Genomic DNA, 20,586 nt, shown 5'->3' on the forward strand with positions numbered 1-20,586 from the left:
AGAGCAAGTCTGTGACTGACCTTGCCGAGGCCACTGCTGACCCTGCTCTCGACCGTGTGGTCACACTAGACCCTCCACCTGTGGCCTTGGGTCATGAGGCTCCGGCTGAGCCAGTGTTGCCCCTGGAGGGTGCAGTGGGTGGAGGGGACAATCACCAGGATGAAGGAGCCATTGGAGGAGGAGGAGGAGGTGCAACAGCAGCAGCAACAACAGCAGCAGCAGCAGCAGCAGCAACAACAACAGCAGCAGCAACAGCAGCAGTAGCAGCAACAGTACCTGCACCTTCACTGAACCCATCTCAGCCAGTTCATGAATCATACCCAGAGGTAAGCTGGGTTTTCTCAGTGTAGCAAGAGGGAATATTTATTAACCATGTTCAGATTGATGCAGTTATACATGGCAAATAATTCAGATGCATTGTAAAAATTGTATATTTGTAATTCCACTCTAGCATTAGTGTAAATCCAGAAGGAAAATGCAAAACTAAAATTGTATATGCATACAGTTAACTGTTTAACAACACCTGGAAAAGAAAAGAATTTGACAAGAAAAATAAGGAATTGCAAAATGGGATCTCAACTGTGAAGACATTCTGGGTACCATGTGAAGCTCAGTGGTAGGTATATGATCAGTTTAAGTCCTCAGTGCAATGACCTGCAGTTCTTGCTGTGGTGATGTCAGAAGTGTCAGGTAGTGGTGTAGGTGGTGATTACAGTTGATGTGGTGGTGACCACAGTTGTGGTGGTATCACAGGCAGTGACTGCAGTGTTGGTGGCATCACAGGTGATGGTGTCACAAGTGGTCAGTGGTGATTGCAATTGTGTGATGGTGCTGGTGGTGATCTCTTTGAATCTGATACTTCTTTCCATCACAGGATTCATTGCATAACACTTATTTTCAACCTCTTATAACCAATAGAAAGTTCAAATTCAGTTTATCTTCTCTGGGTCATGAAGGCTGTTTTTACTGTCTTGATCCTCAACTGAACAGCATCTTTTAAGTTGTCTCACCTGTCAACAGATCCTCATGTTAAGCGAGCAGTTCCTTAATTTTTTTCTAGCTGTCTTTGGCAGTCCTCCCCTTATGCATGTTGTGGGAAACTGCTCACTCATTATTAAGTTTTGGTCATACCAGATTCTCACACACTCGTCTAATGCAGGGACACCAAACCTCAAGTCTGTCTTAACTGGTTTTTCTAATTCCCTTCATTAATGTTATTTTTTTCACATTCAAATAAACGTGAAGCCCCCAAAAAAACACTTGTCTCCACTTGCCTTAATTTAACCTGCTGACATATACCTGCTGGATGCTCAAGCCACTGTCCCACAAAACCTCTGTCATATCCTCTTATAAGTCCTTGCTAGAACATTCACTACACTTCCCATCTTCCCCAGATTTGTACACTGGTCTGTTTCCTGAATTAAACCTTTTATACCATCACACACAGTATTCTTCACATAATATTCACACTGATGTCAGTAACAGATTCTTTACTGCCTCTGGCTTCTGCCTCTACCCAGTGCAGTTGGACTTGTAGTTTAGCATACATTGCAATTCATCATTTTTTGCCCATTATAAACATCTACAAAAATTTAATGTGTGTTATTGTAAGCTAGGGTAGGTTTACGTAAATTAACCTATACAGTGGTGCCTTGACTTACGAGTGCCCCAACTTAAGAGTTTTTCAAGTTACAAGCCGTCGCTCGATCAATTTTTTGCTTTGAGTTGTGAGCCAAAATCCAAGTTATGAGCGAGCAGTTATTTTGCCAAAAAACAAATGAAATAAAAATATTTACTGAAAATGACATTTGGCAAGAACTCTGGCCTATATGGCACAACGAAGGGTGATTTTGAGACTTTGGTACTTATAAAACAATGCTAGTGTGATGTTCTCACTGGAGGTAATCGTGTAATTATCTTTAGTTATTCTACAAAATAAAGTTGCTAAGTTTTTAACGTTTTCAAAATATCTTGCCCTTTACTCCCACACAAATACTAAAATATTTGGAATATTTCCAATATTCCACAAGCCAATTGTAGAACAATCATTTTTTTTTTTTTATGATTCCTGTCAATATTATTGCATTTACTTCAATAATAAATGGTGGGCTTCATGAAGTAAATCAAATAAGTCACTAACTTACTTCTGAGATATTTACTGGGAACGTGGGCCGGCCTCCCATGCTAGTGTACTTAGCCTCTCAAAAGCTCTGTTTTCTCTTACCCAGCACCAAAGAACACATTATAAGAAGGAGCAGTAATGATTTTATATGCTCGGACTGGTCCTGGACACATGCCATATTATGGCCTATTTTATTCATTCTAGAGTATACCATGTTTCTGTGTTACTTATAGTGTTTATTATGTCATATTAGATCAGTTTTGATAGATAAATAAGCCATAGAGTTGATATTAGCATTATATTGAAGTATTTTCTACTGTCCCTCTAGACTCGGGAGTTCCACCAGCATAAACAAAAATCTAATCTCCAAGGTAAATACACTTTATAAACCAGTTTATTTCTTTACATTCTCTCTTATGTTTTATGCTTTTATACAATATTTCTTATTTATAAATACATTTTTCTTATTTAAAAACCTGTAACAAAAATTGGGGTGGGTTTTTTGAAGCTGGAACAGATTAATGACATTTCAGTTAATTTCAATGAGGAAAATTTATTTGATATACGAGCAAATTGAGTTACGAGCTTGATCACGGAATAAATTAAACTCGTAAGTCAAGGTACCACTGTATTTACCTTTATTTATCTACCAGTAATAAAATAACACATGGCTTACATCTGGTAGTTCATTTTATTTCATATTTTCTTAGACTGTGATATCCCCATGCTCACTGTTTAATTTGGGGAACAGACTGCTTTCTTGCTAGCATTTAACCTTTTGAGAGTCCGTCCCATAGTTCTATGGCTTTAAAGCCAGGGTCCAAGCCGTAGTTCTACGCCATGAGCTCAGCTCACTAGCTGTGAGCAGTAAATTTGGACCTAGATATGAGAGTATATATCTATGTGGTAAGTGTACACCATATGAAACAAATCCTGCAGCACGCAGTGCATAATGAGAAAGAAAAACTGCTACCATATTTTTGGATTAAAACAGCAAATTTAAAATTTTTTTTACAGCTGTATTCACAGTTTCTTGGTTCCTTTTGGTAGAATGGAAGGTACAGGTCCTCCATCACAAATCCGGCATCATTGGGACCTGTAGTGTGCTGGATTACTGAGTTTGCTGAATTACAGAGTGGTTAAGTTAGAATACACTTAATAAAATTAACCAACTTGACTTAAACAGTTCATTGAACATCGGCAAAAATCGAACATTTCCGCTACTTTGAGCTCGATTTCAAGGTACTTTTCGTCATGAAAGCAATCAAAAATCATATCTATTTCTGTAATATATCTTCCATTATATCAAATGAGTCAAAAAAATGAGAATACAACCATAAAAACCATACAAAAATATACTGCAAAGAGGCGGCTAATGGCTGAGAAATGAACTTCCTTATTTATCGTCCGTTATTTTTATTTTTGTTGTATGTTAAGAAGCATCTTTCCATCATACATTGCCCAAGTTTCAATGAGATAACCCAACAAACAACCGAGAAAAAAAAAATATTTACCAAAAATCATATATGGCAAGCCCAAGCCAGGTACTGGAAATAAGTCACTTTGTCTGACTTTTCTGGGTTATCCTAGGTTCTCTATACATACACTGTTATGTATGATAATCTATGTAACTGTATTTGTATATACCTGAATAAACTTATTTACTTCTAGTCTGTCAACTGAGTACAAGAAACTGCCCATTCACTTATTTGAACTACCCAATGAAGTGGTCAGAAATTGGCAGTTTTGCCGATTTCACACAAATTTCAACAGATGCCAATTTCAAAATAGGATCCAGAATAAACAATGTAGACATTCCTGGCACTAAAATAATATTTTCTTTGTTCATTAGTCACAGCTACAGGCCCCTCTTATATTACTCTTGCTTACCATTTGGATTTTTTATTTAAAAAACAAAAATAAAAGATTTACTGTTATGCAGACTACTGCATTATTGTAATGATTGTATAAATAATGTCAATCCATTCTTGACTCCATACTGGAATTTGGAGCTTCGCTAAAGAATAGAACATTTTCGCTACTGTGAGCACAATTTCAAGGTACTTTTTGTCATGAAAGCAATCAAAATCATATCTATTTGCGTAATATATCTTTCATTCTATCAAATGAGACCGAAAAAAATGAGAATATAACCATAACAACCATACAAAAATATACCGCTAAGCGGCCGCTAATAGCTGAGAAGTGAACTCCGCTATTTATGGTCTGATTTCTTTCATTTTTGGTGTACGTGAAGAAGTATCTTTCCATCATACATTGCCCAAGTTTGAATAAGATAACCCAACAAACAACTGAGAAAATAATAATAATAATAATAATATTAATAATAATACGTAATAATAATATCTTTATTTACTACACGTACATGTACAGGGTATACAGGCCTAGCTGACATCAGTAAGTAAGTTTATTCAGGTATAAACAAATACAGTTACATAGAATTATCATTCATAAATAACAAAAAGGCACAATACCGTGACTGGAACGATACACAAATAACCCGCACATAAAAGAGAGAAGCTTACGACGACGTTTCGGTCCGACTTGGACCATTGACAAAGTCACACTAACAGAGGTGGAGCAGGACGGCTATATATAGGCAGGAAGAGGTGGAGGTGGTAGTAGTAGTAGTACAAGAAATGTATATAATACCGACAAGATGAAATTAAGACACATGCACAACACCCGGGCATCCCCATCGTAGACGTTTCGCCATCCAGCCAGCCACTGGATGGCAAAACATCCACAACAAAGACAACCAGATGCCACACATGTGTCTTAATTTCATCAGTAGTAGTAGTAGTAGTAGAAGAAGAAGAGGTAGTAGTAGTGGTAGTGGTAGAAGTGGGAAATAAGGATGACGAGCCAGTCAAAAACGAAAACAAAGGAAGGGGAGCACTGCAAGAGAGCTAGATGCCCACAGAGGGAGAGCAAGCACACAGAGGTGCATGAAAGGGGAAGTGGTGAAATAAAATAAATGAAGAAGGAACAGAAACACGAGACAGGAGAGAGAAAGACAACCCAAAGGAGAAAAGGAAAGAGGAAAGGGGAAGAGGAAGAAGAAAAAGAAAGAAAAAATGAGGATTCAGGTTAAGTCACAGGTGTTCTGAAGTTTGGAGCATTTTACAATGTAGTGGGAGAGGAAGGCATCTACAGAGACAAAGCCAGGGCTAAGGTTCATACAAGGAAAGTTGTGTATTAGAGAGGATTCAACTAGACGGTGACTGTTTGAGTTGGAAGTAGGGAGGACAGTTTTAGCAGAAGACCAGTCAATAGGATGGCTATGATCTCTGACGTGACAGAAAAGAGCATTGTTAGTGTTGGCAAGCCTAACACTATTTTTGTGCTTCCTAAGTCTGAAGGAACCGAATAACTGATTGCTGGATTTGTGATGGCAGACCTGTATATTACAGAAATAGAGGTGATTTTGATTGGTTTTATTATCATTCATAGCAGCATATGTGTAAAGAACCTAGGATAACCCAAAAAAAGTCAGACAGAGTGACTTATTTCCAATGGGGTCCTTTTACCTTATTATTATAATATAAATGTTATAATATTTTCTTATTATTCTATAATGAAGATAACATCTTATTATCCTACTAAAAAGACTATCTACTACACGAGGGCCACTATCTACAATACGAGTGACATACTACTGTATAGAAAGGCACTTGTTATGCTGATTATTTCAAGAAAATTAGGTCAGTGTCCCAGGATAACACCCACACTAGTCGGCTAACACCCAGGTACCCATTTACTGATGGGTAAACATAGACAACAGGTGTAAAGAAACACGCCTAATGTTTCTACCCTGGCTGGGAATCGAATATTTACCAAAAATCATATATGGCTAATCCAAGCCAGGTACTAAAAATAAGCCACGTTGACTTTTTTTGGGTTATCCTAGGTTCTCTACACATATGCTGCTATGTGTGATAATCTATAGAGAGAAAATAACTTTTTTGTTTCATGTTTATGGTGGAGTACGAGCGTATATCATAGCCCTGTGCTATACTCCGTTTTCTCTAATATAAGCCACCAAGACAAGGATAGGAGAATGGTATTTGTTTACCATATCCTCTTCATAACTCTGTCGAACTGCTCGGTGTTATGCCAAATATTATTCATTCTGGAGTATTTAACATGTTTTATGTTATTTATATTGTTTCTTATGTCATATTAGATCAATTGTGATAGGCAAATAAGCTGTAGTGTTGATATTAGCATAATAGTAAAGCATTTTCTCCTGCTTCATGAGACTGAGCTCATGGCAACCGACAGTGGCTTCAAAACCACCTTATCTTTAATGGATAATGTACTGTGTAGGTGCTTTACATAATGAGAAGCATTTCTTTTATTCATTGGAACCATGGCTAGGGCTAAAAGTAAGCAGGTTAAAACAATAAATGGAGAAAAAGAAATTGGAATGACTTATGCAGCAAGTAGCGCCACCAAACAGTACCAGCAGGTTGGTGTGGTGACCCTGGAAATTTGAAATTATGCTAGCCAAAGTTAGTGCCGAATAGCTGAAGGAACCGAATAACTGATTGCTGGATTTGTGATGGCAGACCTGTATATTACAGAAATAGAGGTGATTTTGATTGGTTTTATTGCTGAAAATGACGTGAAACTGAGCTCAGATTAGCGGAAATATTAAATTTTTGCTGATGTTCAAGGGTAAACAAGTGTTGTCACACGTCCAATACACATCAGCTGGTGGGTCTGATGTGCGTTCACATATGCGCTGATATTATTTATACAATTATTACAATATTGCATAACAGTAAACCTTCTATTTTTTGGTGTAAATAAAAAATTCATTATGTAAATAAAAAATAATAATGGAATTCATCTGTAAAGCCTAAAAACATAACTAATAAGCAGAGGAAATGTTATGTTAGTGCCAGTAATGCTTGCATTGTTTATTCTGGACCCTATTTTGAAATCGGAATATTTTGAACTTCGTGTGAAAGGGACCAAATTACCAATTTCCGCTCACTTTATTGGGTAGTTGAAGCAATTGACTGGATGATTTTTTGTGCTCAGTCAATAAAATAGAAGTAATACTAGCATAATAGCTAAGAATTTGGTTGATTGGAATGATGAAATTGGCCTAAAATGGAAGTTAAAGTGGGCAGAATAGCTGATGCATAAATATTACTGACACAGCAAAATTCATGAGGGTAATTTTGTCAATTTTCCATCAGATTTCATACTTTTTATACAAAATTTTTTTCTTAAATAAACTTTATGGTACAATAACATTTCAAGCCATTGTCTTAGTAAAATACATCAGCAGTGAATGATTGAAGTTGATCAGAAAATGTATTCATGAGTTACTGCACAGTTTCTTCAATTATATTTTCACATTGGAACCTACAGAGTTGAAAACCACTGAATCTTTCTTCAGTGTTGCAGCAGCATTGAAAGTTTGAAGCCAGTCAGAAATGGCATTCTCCACTTATTCCATGGAAATTAGTATCCTAATTTGATTATTAAAATTCTCAGCTAGGATTTACAAAACCAGTAGCAATGTGAATCTTCCTTTGAGCACAATACACTAACACTTAAACTTGAAACTGATCAGAAGTGGCAATCTTCAGTAATCACAATATCTTAAATACTTCTTCTTTCAACATACCAGCCGTATCCCACAGAGGAGGGATGGCCCAAAAGGAAAAACAAAAGTTTCTCCTTTTACATTTAGTAATATATACAGGAGAAAGGGTTACTAGCCTCTTGCTCCTGGCATTTAGGTCGCCTCTTACAACACGCATGGCTTACGGAGGAAGAATTCTGTTCCACTTCCCCATGGAGGTAAGAGGAAATAAACAAAAACAAGAACTAGAAAGAAAATAGAAGAAAACCCAGAGGGGTGTGTATATATATGCTTGTACATGTATGTGTAGTGTGACCTAAGTGTAAGTAGAAGTAGCAAGATGTACCTGAAATCTTGCATGTGTATGAGACAGAAAAAAAAGACACCAGCAATCCTACCATCGTGTAAAACAATTACAGGCTTCCATTTTACACTCACTTGGCAGGACGGTAGTACCTCCCTGGGCGGTTGCTGTCTACCAACCTACTACCTACAATCTTAAATACTTACATTTTAATAAAATGGTAACTTTATACTCACAAGATAAATTCATAGTAAAATTCCTATTTTATTAAGGGCATCAGGTGGGTAAGTTTGAAGCTGTTCAGAAATGGCATTTTTAAGATATGGTATAGAAAAATAGACATTTTTTAAAAATAAATTGGCACATTCATACTCCAGTATCAATCTAAACTTTCTTCAAAGTAAGATAGACAAGTGTGGGAAGTTTGAAGCCAGTCAGGGGAGGAATTTTCAGTTTATTGCAAAGAAACTACCCAGCAGTTTACATGTATAAAATTGGCAAATTGGCATTTACACAGCCCAATAAAAATTTGAGCATTCCTCTAAATGAGATGCACAAATGCTGAAAGGTCGAAGCTGATTGGAAGAGAAGTTATCAAGTTATTGCATAGAAACCTTTGAGGAGCTCACAGGAAGAAGAAGAGATAAAGAAAAAGAATGGGACATCCACTATTAGTATTCCCTGTCAGAAAATATCTAGTTATAAAGAAACACTATTCTGAAATTGTTTTGATGACCCACGGAAACCTGCCTCCCAATCTTGGCTGGTTAACATCCAGAGTTTGCATGATTAACATTTGACCACCTTCCCAGCTGCCCCATTCTGTATCTCTTTGGCTTCAAAGATATCTGGATCTCCATTCATTCTTAGTGTTCTTCATGTCTTCCTGAGGATGTTTATTCTGTTTGCCCCAGCCAGTGGAGCTATATTAGAGAAAGACTTTATCTGTTATTCTCTGGCAGACTTTGTTCTAACTCAGAAACAGGACCTACTTGGCCAATCTTTGGATTGTTCTACTACTGTGCCTCTGGAATTTCCTGAAGATGGTTCTTTGCATGAAGGGGGTAACTTTTGCCTTCCATGTCTATGGATACTGCTGAGTTTTGCAAAAGACTAGATTTCCTGCTGATTCTTCCTTGTTCTTCCATATGGAACTACTGACTTTGTCTTGGTGCTATACTAGCTCCTCTCTGGTGACTGGCTTGATTAGGGCATTTGACCAGTGTTCAGATTCCCATCTGAACACTGGTTAACTTCACATCTGGAACAGGTGACAGACTGTAATTGTCCTGTAATCATGCTGCCTCCGACTCCTTGTTTTCTTGGTTATGGAGACTGCAGGTCTCTCTCTTATACAAGTTCAGCTGAGCTGCACGGGGAAATAGAATTGTCACTCTGACTCCAGTGGGTCTCGGTGCACACATGCACACATACGCACATACATGCTCACACGCACATACATGCTCACACACACACCACATGTGCGTGTGCACACACACCATTAACCCTTAAACGGTCCAAACGTATATATACGTTCACATGCGTAGCGCCCCAAACGTATATATACGTTTTCTTTGTCATTCATTCAACATTGCCACGATAAGCCTGAGTCACCTAGACATGAGAGAATGGGAGTGCGCACTCACTGTGCACCATATTAAAATAATTGGGGATGCCTGGGTACCATATGCTCTTTTTTCCTATTAAAAAAAGAAATGTTTTTTCTCTCAAAAAATTTGGGGCGCTACGCGAGTGAACGTATATATACGTTTGGACCGTTTAAGGGTTAAACTACAGACTAGTGTCACTGACATGTAAAGTATGTACAGTTATGGAGAAGATTATCAGAAGAGTGGTGGATCACATAGAAAAAAATGGGTTCATACATGACAACCAGTAGGGATGGAAAATCCTGTGTCACAAACCTACTGGAGTTCTATGACAAGGTAACAGACATAAGACAGGAAAGAGAGGTGTGGGCAGATTTCTTTTTCTTGAACTATAAGAAAACTTTTGATACAGTACTGCACAAGAGAGGGTGCAAAAGCTATAGGAGCAGAGAGAAATAACAAGAAAAGTACTACAGTGGACCAAGGAATACCTGATAGGAAGGAGACAATGAGTGATGGTATGTGACGAAGTGTCAGAGTGGGCACATGTGTCGAGTAGGGTTCCACAAGGATCAATCCTAGGACCAGTGCTTTGTTTTTTGAATCTGTGAATGACATGACAGAAGAGATAGAGTCAGAGATGTCCCTGTTTGCAGATGACATGAAACTAATGAGAATAATACAAATGGACAAGGATCATGAAAGGCTATAAAGGGATCTGGACAGGCTTCAAGCTCTTGAAGTTTAACCCCACCAAGTGCAAAGTTATGAAGCTCGGGAAAGGACAAAAAAGACTGCAGATGGAGTGCAAGTCTTGGGGAGAGGGGGTCAAAGGCTGCAAACCTCACTCAAGGAAAAGGATCTGAGGGTGAGCATCATACTGAGTACATCTCCTGAGATACACATTAATGAAATAACTGATGCAGCAAAGGGATGCCTGGCAAACCTAAGAATAGTGTTTCAACATTTAAGTAAGGAGTCATTCATGACAATGTACACTGTGTGTGTCAGGCCCATATTAGATTATGCAGCACCAGTAAGGAACCCACACATGGTCATGCACATCAGGAAATTGGAGAAAGTGCAAAAGTTTGCAACAAGTCTGTTCACGGAACTAAGGGATATGATATCTCTGAGGAGAGGTTAAGGGAACTCAACCTGATGACACTAGAGGACAGGAGGGATAAGGGGGATATGATAATCATAAATAAAATCTTGAGGGGAATTGACTAGGTGAACAGGACCAGAATATTTTCAGAGATGGGATAAAGGAGCAAGGGGACACAACTGAAAGTTGAAAACTCAGCTGAGTCATAGGGATGTTAGGAAGCATTTCTTTAGCCTTAAAGTTGTCAGGTGGTGTAACAGTCTGGAGAGTGAAGTAGTAGAGTGAAGGAGAAATATGACAGGGATCTTAGAGTCGAGACCAGCAAAGAGGTGGGGCCAGAAGCTGTGAATCGACCCCTGCAACTACATATAGGTAAGTACATTTAGGTGAGAACAAGCATGTGTGCACGTGCACACATACACATGCATACATACGTTTTGCTTCTTGCTGCTGGGACTTCATGTTTTGTTCCCTACTCTAGCTATCATTGTTCTTTTTTCCCATTGGTCCTCTGATTATACACCTGTTTCCCTCTGTGCTTCACCACTTCTATTTCTTAGGATATTGGGACTGCAGATCAAGTTGTTGCTCTATTGTTGTGATGTGTTGTGGAAACCAAGAAAGGCAAGCATGCCTTACCAGTCCCAGTTGACATCCAGAGTTTGTGATTTATTATTTATCCAAGTCCCCATCTGCCCCATGCTCGGACAGCTGCAGGAATATCCAGATTTACGTTCACCCACTCAGCATCTCTCTCTCTCTTCAGTTGTGGTTGCGTCAGTTTCTTGTTTCCATTTCTCATTTCTGGGCGCAAAGGATGCTGGTATGGGTGTTGATTGCCAGTGACATCATTCTAGTTCCTTGATTTTGGTTAAGCTCAACCTCACGTGTTTAGGTGCATCCTGATTAGGGCCTTGACCAGGTCAATGGGGCAGGATTTCCTCTTCTGGACAGTCATCTAGGACATGCCACTTGTTCAACAGCTGTATAGTGCTACTATGGTTATTATTGATGACTGTTGTTCATCATCTCCTGTTGTCACTGCTTTTGGCCTCTCTGGCTCTGCTCAGCACTGTTCTGTTTCATCTTGATTTGCTCTGGTGTATCTTTGGTCCCGTGAGATCAATGTTTCAGTTCCTTGTATCGGTATTCTTCCTGGATCATTGTCAGAATCTCTGTGGCACGATTCCAGCCACATTCTTGGATGGGGTTTGTCTCCTACTCTAATAAGACTGTACTTCTCCATCCACCCCTACAATTATCCTGGAATTTTGTTTTGCAGGTTTCATCCTGCTGACTTATCTGTGGAATTTGTCTTTATTGTTGTGGCCTCTGCCATAGCATTTCCTTCTCTGGGCTCAGTTTGCCCATGCATTCCTTTAGACTAGGGGTTCTTTTGGAGAACTTACAGCTATGGGGTCTCACCTACAAAAAGGGCAGGTTCTTGGTGCTGGTAGTGCAGTTCAGACTGGGCCTTCCAGAGTACAACAGAATGCTGAGTTTCAGATGTCAAAGAAACACTTTTCTGCCAGGAATCATGACTTGCCCAGGGTTCCACCCCATCCACAAGCTGTTTTTCTGGTTGTAAACTTAGGCTGGTCATTCCCACAGTCCCCTTCAGGCACCTTCATGCAACAATAATAGGGTAATGACTATATGTATATATATTAGTCATAAACTAGCAATAAGATCAACTGGGTCTAAAAGAGGTAGGGATTAGGCAGGAATAAGTATACATGTAATGTAATTCAATCTGAGATCTTTATGGTTTCTGAAGCGGGAAAAGTATGTCTCAGTATGCAGTTTTCTATAGAAACTCTAATCTTTCCACATTTGATAAATCAGTGTGACCTACATTTGGTAGAGAATGAGATCACTAAACTCTAAACAAATTAATAAAATGAGACCATTTTGCCTGGTGTTTAATCCTGTAAATATATTAAAATGGATCACTCGGATATTACTCATGTGTTTAATATTGTTAGAATAAATTAAGAATAAGTACAGAACTAAACTGTGGGTTACAGTGCCTCTAAGGAACACTAGAAGGCAGTGCACAGAGCACATTAACACAAAAAATTTGGTAAGTTCCTTACATTTCATCCTCAGCTTGTGACTTAGTGTTGGTCTTATGATAAATAAGGAATGGGAGACTAGGTATTATTATATGATATAATGCATAGCTGTTTTTTTTAAATATTATTTTAATGTCTTTTGATGTCTATTTATAATTATATTTTTCTGTTTCAATTATCATTCATTATTTCAAACAGCTTTGGCAATGCCAGATATGTGTTGTTTGATATATGTATGTATTGATGATATATCATGTAATTTTACTCTAATTCTTATCTGTACAGTATTTACCATATATAAGATCTATAAAAATATTGATTTACCATATAATATTTGGGTTGTTTTACTTTTGAGCATTATTGATTGTTTTTTAATGAAACACATGACTTATTTTTGTTGAATTTTTCTCAATGCCTTATTTTGATAGTTTTTTCCTTAGAATATTGTTGTTTATTATGTACTGTGCAACTCTAGTCCTTATTTGCCAGAGTTGAAGCTCAGAGCATATACACTACTTAGTTCTACACTATTTAGTTCTACATCAGATTAATCTTACATCACATGATTAGTTTTTTCTCTGAAAATAATGAGGGATTAGTAGCACTTGTGAGCTGCGTGAATGTCACTTGTATTTGCCTTACAGTTACTCAGAAATATTAGATCATGTTTATGTTAAAAAAAATTCTGCATGCAGAACTTCAAACTTTGTATATTATTTTATGATGTCCAAAGGTCACTACCTAGTGGTATTGCTTTTTGCATTTGCTTAGTTCTTTATGTTGATATACTGGGCAATTCCCTGCATGATACATGTGGAGTAAATCATGTGTCACTCTGTACTTTATGTGGATCTGTAAAATTTACACCAAACCTACTTGTGACCATGGGGTTGGCACCCCATGGTCACAGTAATTATAAAAGTAAATTAAATTTTTCAACCCCAACCCAGAATGTATATTCTTACAAACTTATGTGACAAACGGGTTACCATGATGACCCATGCATCACACAAGCTGTTTTGGGGTTAAATAATTTTTTTTTCAGAATAAAGTAGAAAAAAAGACAATACTGTGAGTGGAACAATACACAAATAACCTGCATGTAGAAAACTTATGATGTCATTTCAGTCTAACTTGGACCATTTTTCTGTGTGACTATTTAAGGTCCAAGTTTAACTGAAACAACATCATAAGTTTAAGCCTCCTACATGTGGGTTATTTGTGTATTATTTCTGAGTTACCAGGACTAGTAGGCTTAGATCATTTTTTGTTGATCTTCACAAATTAGAGACAGTCATGAATCATGCAGAGAATCATCTCATGTTGAGCTATCTTTCTTCTGTTCAGTAGAATAAAGCAAGGTTGTCCTAGGATAGCTACAGAATTTATCATACAGTTGTATTAGCATAACTGTCCTAGGATAACTACAGAATATATCATACAGTTGTATTAGCATAGTTGTTTCCAGGATAAACTACAGAATGCTGTATATCAAAGCACAGTATTAAGTGACTTGTCAAACACTGGGGATGGGAAGGGTGATAAAATTGTGTTAAATTTAGAGACTTTGTGTCTTACAGTGTGACTGCAGTGTGGACATGGTCACAGCAGGGGAATTATGAATAGAAGCCCTGTCTTGTTCACTTTTCTAAGGCAGGTATGGTGTCAGTTCATAACTAAACTTATAATGTGTCTGAATAATTCTAAATTTTCAATATTTATGTGTCAAATTATTAATTTGTTTTAATAAACATCTTTAACAAAATCCATAATTGCACATTTTAAATAATAATGTAAAGAATTAAAAAGACAAATGCTTTTTGCATGAAACAATGGTGATAAGAGCTTGGCTACTAAGTTTGGCAGTCTTGTATTAAAAATATGAGCACATCTTTATAGATTGCACAGTTAGAAATCAAGGATAATTATATAAATATATTACACAGTTTTGAAATGTTACTATTGTTTCTTCAGGTTCCATAGACCACATTAGGAATAGTACCTTTTGTATAACCTCTGTGTTAGCAGTATATAAGACTCATATCATTTCTTGAGCTAGTTAAGCCTTGTTTATCTCCTGTGTGCATGCACACTGGTTCTCCCTCCAGTGCTTATCTAAGTAAATTACCAGTACTCAAGTACGCACCAACATTCTCTTGCCTGTTTTCTCTTATGGACCTCATTCATCATGGAGAACTCTTATTATTGCAGACACTCCACTTGTTCATATACACCATGTTCTTGTGGTCTCCCATGTATGGCATGCCCAGGTCTAAAATCAGTGAATATATGTGGGATCTCCTGCAAATGGATTTATCAGTTAAAAATAGGAGAGGAGAGTTATTAAATGGAGAGTTAGAGGTATTGGGAAGATGGAGGGAATATTTTGAGGAATTGTTAAATGTTGATGAAGATAGGGAATCTGTGATTTCGTGTATAGGGCAAGGAGGAATAACATCTTGTAGGAGTGAGGAAGAGCCAGTTGTGAGTGTGGGGGAAGTTCGTGAGGCAGTAGGTAAAATGAAAGGGGGTAAGGCAGCTGGGATTGATGGGATAAAGATAGAAATGTTAAAAGCAGGTGGAGATATAGTTTTGGAGTGGTTGGTGCAATTATTTAATAAATGTATGGAAGAGGGTAAGGTACCTAGGGATTGGCAGAGAGCATGCATAGATCCTTTGTATAAAGGCAAAGGGGACAAAAGAGAGTGCAAAAATTATAGGGGGATAAGTCTGTTGAGTATACCTGGTAAAGTGTATGGTAGAGTTATTATTGAAAGAATTAAGAGTAAGACAGAGAATAGGATAGCAGATGAACAAGGAGGCTTTAGGAAAGGTAGGGGGTGTGTGGACCAGGTGTTTACAGTGAAACATATAAGTGAACAGTATTTAGATAAGGCTAAAGAGGTCTTTGTGGCATTTATGGATTTGGAAAAGGCGTATGACAGGGTGGATAGGGGGGCAATGTGGCTGATGTTGCAGGTGTATGGTGTAGGAGGTAGGTTACTGAAAGCAGTGAAGAGCTTTTATGAGGATAGTGAGGCTCAAGTTAGAGTATGTAGGAAAGAGGGAAATTATTTCCCAGTAAAAGTAGGCCTTAGACAAGGATGTGTGATGTCACCGTGGTTGTTTAATATATTTATAGATGGGGTTGTGAGAGAAGTAAATGTGAGGGTCTTGGCAAGAGGCGTGGAGTTAAAAGATAAAGAATCACACAAAGTGGGAGTTGTCAGAGTTGCTCTTTGCTGATGACACTGTGCTCTTGGGAGATTCTGAAGAGAAGTTGCAGAGATTGGTGGATGAATTTGGTAGGGTGTGCAAAAGAAGAAAATTAAAAGTGAATACAGGAAAGAGTAAGGTTATGAGGATAACAAAAAGATTAGGTGATGAAAGATTGGATATCAGATTGGGGGGAGAGAGTATGGAGGAGGTGAATGTATTCAGATATTTGGGAGTGGACGTGTCAGCGGATGGGTCTATGAAAGATGAGGTGAATCATAGAATTGATGAGGGGGAAAAGGGTAAGCGGTGCACTTAGGAGTCTGTGGAGACAAAGAACTTTGTCCTTGGAGGCAAAGAGGAGAATGTATCAGAGTATAGTTTTACCAATGCTCTTATATGGGTGTGAAGCATGGGTGATGAATGTTGCAGTGAGGAGAAGGCTGGAGGCAGTGGAGATGTCATGTCTGAGGGCAATGTGTGGTGTGAATATAATGCAGAGAATTCGTAGTTTGGAAGTTAGGAGGAGGTGCGGGATTACCAAAACTGTTGTCCAGAGGACTGAGGAAGGGTTGTTGAGGTGGTTCGGACATGTAGAGAGAATGGAGCGAAACAGAGTGACTTCAAGAGTGTATCAGTCTGTAGTGGAAGGAAGGCGGGGTAGGGGTCGGCCTAGGAAAGTTTGGAGGGAGGGGGTAAAGGAGGTTTTGTGTGCGAGGGGCTTGGGCTTCCAGCAGGCATGCGTGAGCGTGTTTGATAGGAGTGAATGGAAACAAATGGTTTTTAATACGTGACGTGCTGTTGGAGTGTGAGGAAAGTAACATTTATGAAGGGGTTCAGGGAAACCGGCAGGCCGGACTTGAGTCCTGGAGATGGGAAGTACAATGCCTGCACTCTGAAGGAGGGTGTTAATGTTGCAGTTTAAAAACTGTAGTGTAAAGCACCCTTCTGGCAAGACAGTGATGGAGTGAATGATGGTGAAAGTTTTTCTTTTTCGGGCCACCCTGCCTTGGTGGGAATCGGCCAGTGTGATAATAAAAAAAAAAAAATCTCCTGCAAGTATGTTATTGTCTTCTTGCCTCTCCACTCACCATTTGAGTGACACCTTCCTACTCTTCTGGTTTTGTCTGCATGGAAGACGACTTTTTCTTTCGGTGCTTTTACCATCCTCCATACTCTCCCATCTGCTTCTCCATCATTGGTTGCATGTCATCCTGATGTTTCTACCCCTGGGAGTGGCTTACTTTGCAGCGAACCACCCAACCATACACTGGCTTGAGTTACTACCCTGTGCTTCATTTGTACATCCAATTATGTTAGTTCCATGATACTTTGACAGCACTACTATCTATGCCCAAGACACTGGGAATGTTACTGCTGATTCTGAACTTGCAGCATTTTTTGCCTGTTACTGGCTAAAATTCAGAAGGCTTACCCTTCCATGATTACAGTGCAGGAACCTCAGGATGTATTTTAGCTCAGAGTCAAATTCAAGAAGCAACTGTTGGTGATAAATTCCTACTTTCCTTCTACAAGTTTTGTTTGCCCAGATTTAACTTTTGCCAAAGTTTGACTATCTCTTTTCTTTCCCTGCATGTATGACTTTAATGCTCCCATGTAATTTTTTACACTCCCTTATTACCATGAGGACTCTGAAACTCGAGTATTTGAAATACTTGGGAAGATGAGTATTCATTCTTGGAAAGTTCTTGGTCCTGCCTTTACTGGGGCTGATACTTCTTTAACAAAGCAGAGCATTCTACTTAATTTCATTGCTGATTATTGTATGCATTGATTGCTCAATTTGATTCTGGGGCTGTGGGTGAAAGAGAAGGATGCATCCCCTTCCTTTGCATGTCTCATAGCTGCACAAGACATTCTAAATGTGGTGAGGTTCTTTGGTGGTCTCCTACAACACTTCTACCCTCCCTGGCTTGGGATACTCCTAACATACAGTATTTTTATCATGTCTTATTTCCTCTACTCATTCCACCAACAGAACACTGATTCTTCCACCAAGGCTCTTAACCATCATTGCTGTTCACATTCCTCTTGGACATTTCAATCCTTTTGTCCCTAGTTTACAACTAGAAGTTTAATTAAATTGTTATCTTTATTATCCATCCTGTGGGTGGTAGTCAAAGGATTACCAAGATATGTGATGGGTCCAGGGATGGGACTGGTCCCAAGTTACAATTAGGAAAGACTCCCATCATTGTACATCAACAGTGAGGAAGGTTTTCAGCAGTTGGAACTATACCATTTCCCATGGATCCACTAGCAGGGCCTTTTTCCCAGGTATTCTCTTCCTAATGCAGAGCATAAAGGCTATGTCATGGGGAGGTTATGTGTACATCACTTAGCCGTAAGTTCTCAAGTTATTATTTTTAGCTCTTTCAGGGTTGGTGCCATACTAGTACAGCTTGCACACCAGGGTTACTGACGTACTAATACGCATAAATTCTAGCGCCTTCAAATTTAGCGAAAGAAAGCTGGTAGGCCTACATGTGAAAGAATGGGTTTAAGTGGTCTGTGCACAGTATAAAAAAAATTCTGCAGCACACAGTGCATAATAAGAAAAAAAAAACTGAATTTTTGCTTTAAAACAAAAACTTTGCAGTGTATTTTTGTATGCTATTAATGGTTGTATTCTAGTTTTCCTGGTCTCATTTTATAGAATGGAAGACATATTACAGAAATTGAGATGATTTTGATTGGTTTCACAATGAAAAGTACCTTGAAATTGAGCTCAAAGTAGCAGAAATGTTCGATTTTTGCCAAAGTTCAAAAGTAAACAAATCATGCCACGCGTCCAATACACGTCAACTGGTGAGTCTAATATTCTTTCACAAGTGCGCTAATATTATTTATACCATTTCTACACTAATGCAGTAGTCTGCATAACAGTAAATCTTCTATTTTTTTTGTGAGAAAAATTCAAAGTGAAAAGCAAAATAAATGTGAGAGATGCCTGTGGACGTGACTAATGAACAGAAAAAAAATTATTTTAGTGCTAGGAATGTCTGTCTTGTTTATTCTGGACCCTATTTGGAAATTGGCATATTTTGAAATTTGTGTGAAATTGGCAAAATTGTCAATTTCTGACCACTTTATTGGATAGTTGAAATCGGTAAATGGGTGGTTTCTTGTACTCATTTGAAGGGAAAAAAATGGAGTTCTAGCAAAATAGTTATGATTTTTGTCAACTGGTACGTTGGAATTGGCCAAAAATAGGACTCAAAGTGGGCGAAATCGCCGATGTGTAAACATCGTCAAGACTAACTTCGCAAGAGCATAATTCTGTAAGTTTTCCATCAGATTTCATACTTTTGGTGTCATTATGATAGGGAAAAGATTCTCTATCATTTCATAAGATTTTTTTTTTTTTTTTTTCGAAAAATTTCCGACCCTGAGAACAAGTTTAGGAGAGGGCCTGCTGACCCTGAAAGGGTTAGGGATGTCGCTCCCTCTGTTTTGCCTTCCTCCTTAACATGTCCTCTCATCCAGAAAGTCTTTCCAGCATATGCTTTCATTGAGGAAGGATCTTCTGTGGATTGGCATTGTCTGCAAGATTCCCAACACACATCTGTTTTTTTTCTGCATCTTCCTGATGGTCCAACTTGGAAAGCCTCATTGTATCCCCACCCTAGACTTACTTAACAGTCTGATACTTCAAAGTTCAAGATGGAGACCATCACAGTTGTCTGAGCAGCCATCATCCAATCAAATTTGGTCACCTCAAATGACATGTGCTTGGACTTTTACCATGTCTCGGTTCACAAGACCCTCACTTCTGCTTCCATCTCCTGAGTATCAATTACCAGTTCTGTACAGATTTTGGCAGGAATCAGTGTCTGTGTTTTTCCTTCAACAGGAATCATCACTTTGAAATGAGCCTCTGTCAGTTGAGGATTGGTCCCACACATCTATAACTACCTGCTTCCAGGGCTGTCCCACTCTGGCGCTTGTGGCATGCAGCTACCTGAGGAAGACAGTTGATTGCTCATAATTTGGGCTATTTCATTTATGTTCTGAATTTTATATTTTCAGTGGTGCCTTTAGGGATCTCAGGAAGCTTTAAGGAGTCTCATTATATTAGCTATTTTTGGGACTTTAAACTGATGCTCATTATTTTACCTTGGTGTGATATTTGTACCATGTTATATTCAAACTAGTATTTAAATTGTCTGTTAATGTTATCTTGAATTTCCTTAGTTGTTTTTTATTACCAAGAATGCTGAATGATCTATCAGATCTAAGTACTTCATGTTTCAAAACTTTCTTCCAGCAGTTACCAGTTCATAGCATTCCTGTTTTGGCTCAAGACTGCACTGTCTGTCTTTACATGTGTTTGTCATGTTTGTCAGCCCCTAGTGTGCTTCCTGCACACCACTGGCTTATCACTGTTCATTTTTATTGACAATCTCCTAGCCATAGACTTGGCTTCACTTTCAACATTTACTGCACTCAGCACCATTCTCCAAACCTTTCAGACTTATGGAATTCCTCATCAGTCTCAACAAGTCTC

The 20,586-nt window shown here is 38.4% G+C and overlaps 1 protein-coding gene across 1 annotated transcript in view; it reads left to right on the forward strand.

The window, feature by feature from the left end:
- mri (BTB/POZ domain-containing protein mrityu) overlaps positions 1-20,586 on the forward strand; it is a 129,689-nt gene that overhangs the window by 85,304 nt on the left and 23,799 nt on the right. Inside the window, exons 7-8 of the mRNA XM_070085028.1 lie at positions 1-326; positions 14,423-14,495. The exon at positions 1-326 is cut by the window's left edge and continues 7 nt beyond it. Of these exons, the coding sequence (XP_069941129.1) occupies positions 1-326; positions 14,423-14,464 (368 nt within the window). The 3' untranslated portion in view covers positions 14,465-14,495. The remainder of the gene's footprint in view (positions 327-14,422; positions 14,496-20,586) is intronic.

The sequence above is a fragment of the Cherax quadricarinatus genome, chromosome 14 (genome assembly GCF_038502225.1).
Source record: "Cherax quadricarinatus isolate ZL_2023a chromosome 14, ASM3850222v1, whole genome shotgun sequence".
Lineage (NCBI taxonomy): Eukaryota > Metazoa > Arthropoda > Malacostraca > Decapoda > Parastacidae > Cherax > Cherax quadricarinatus.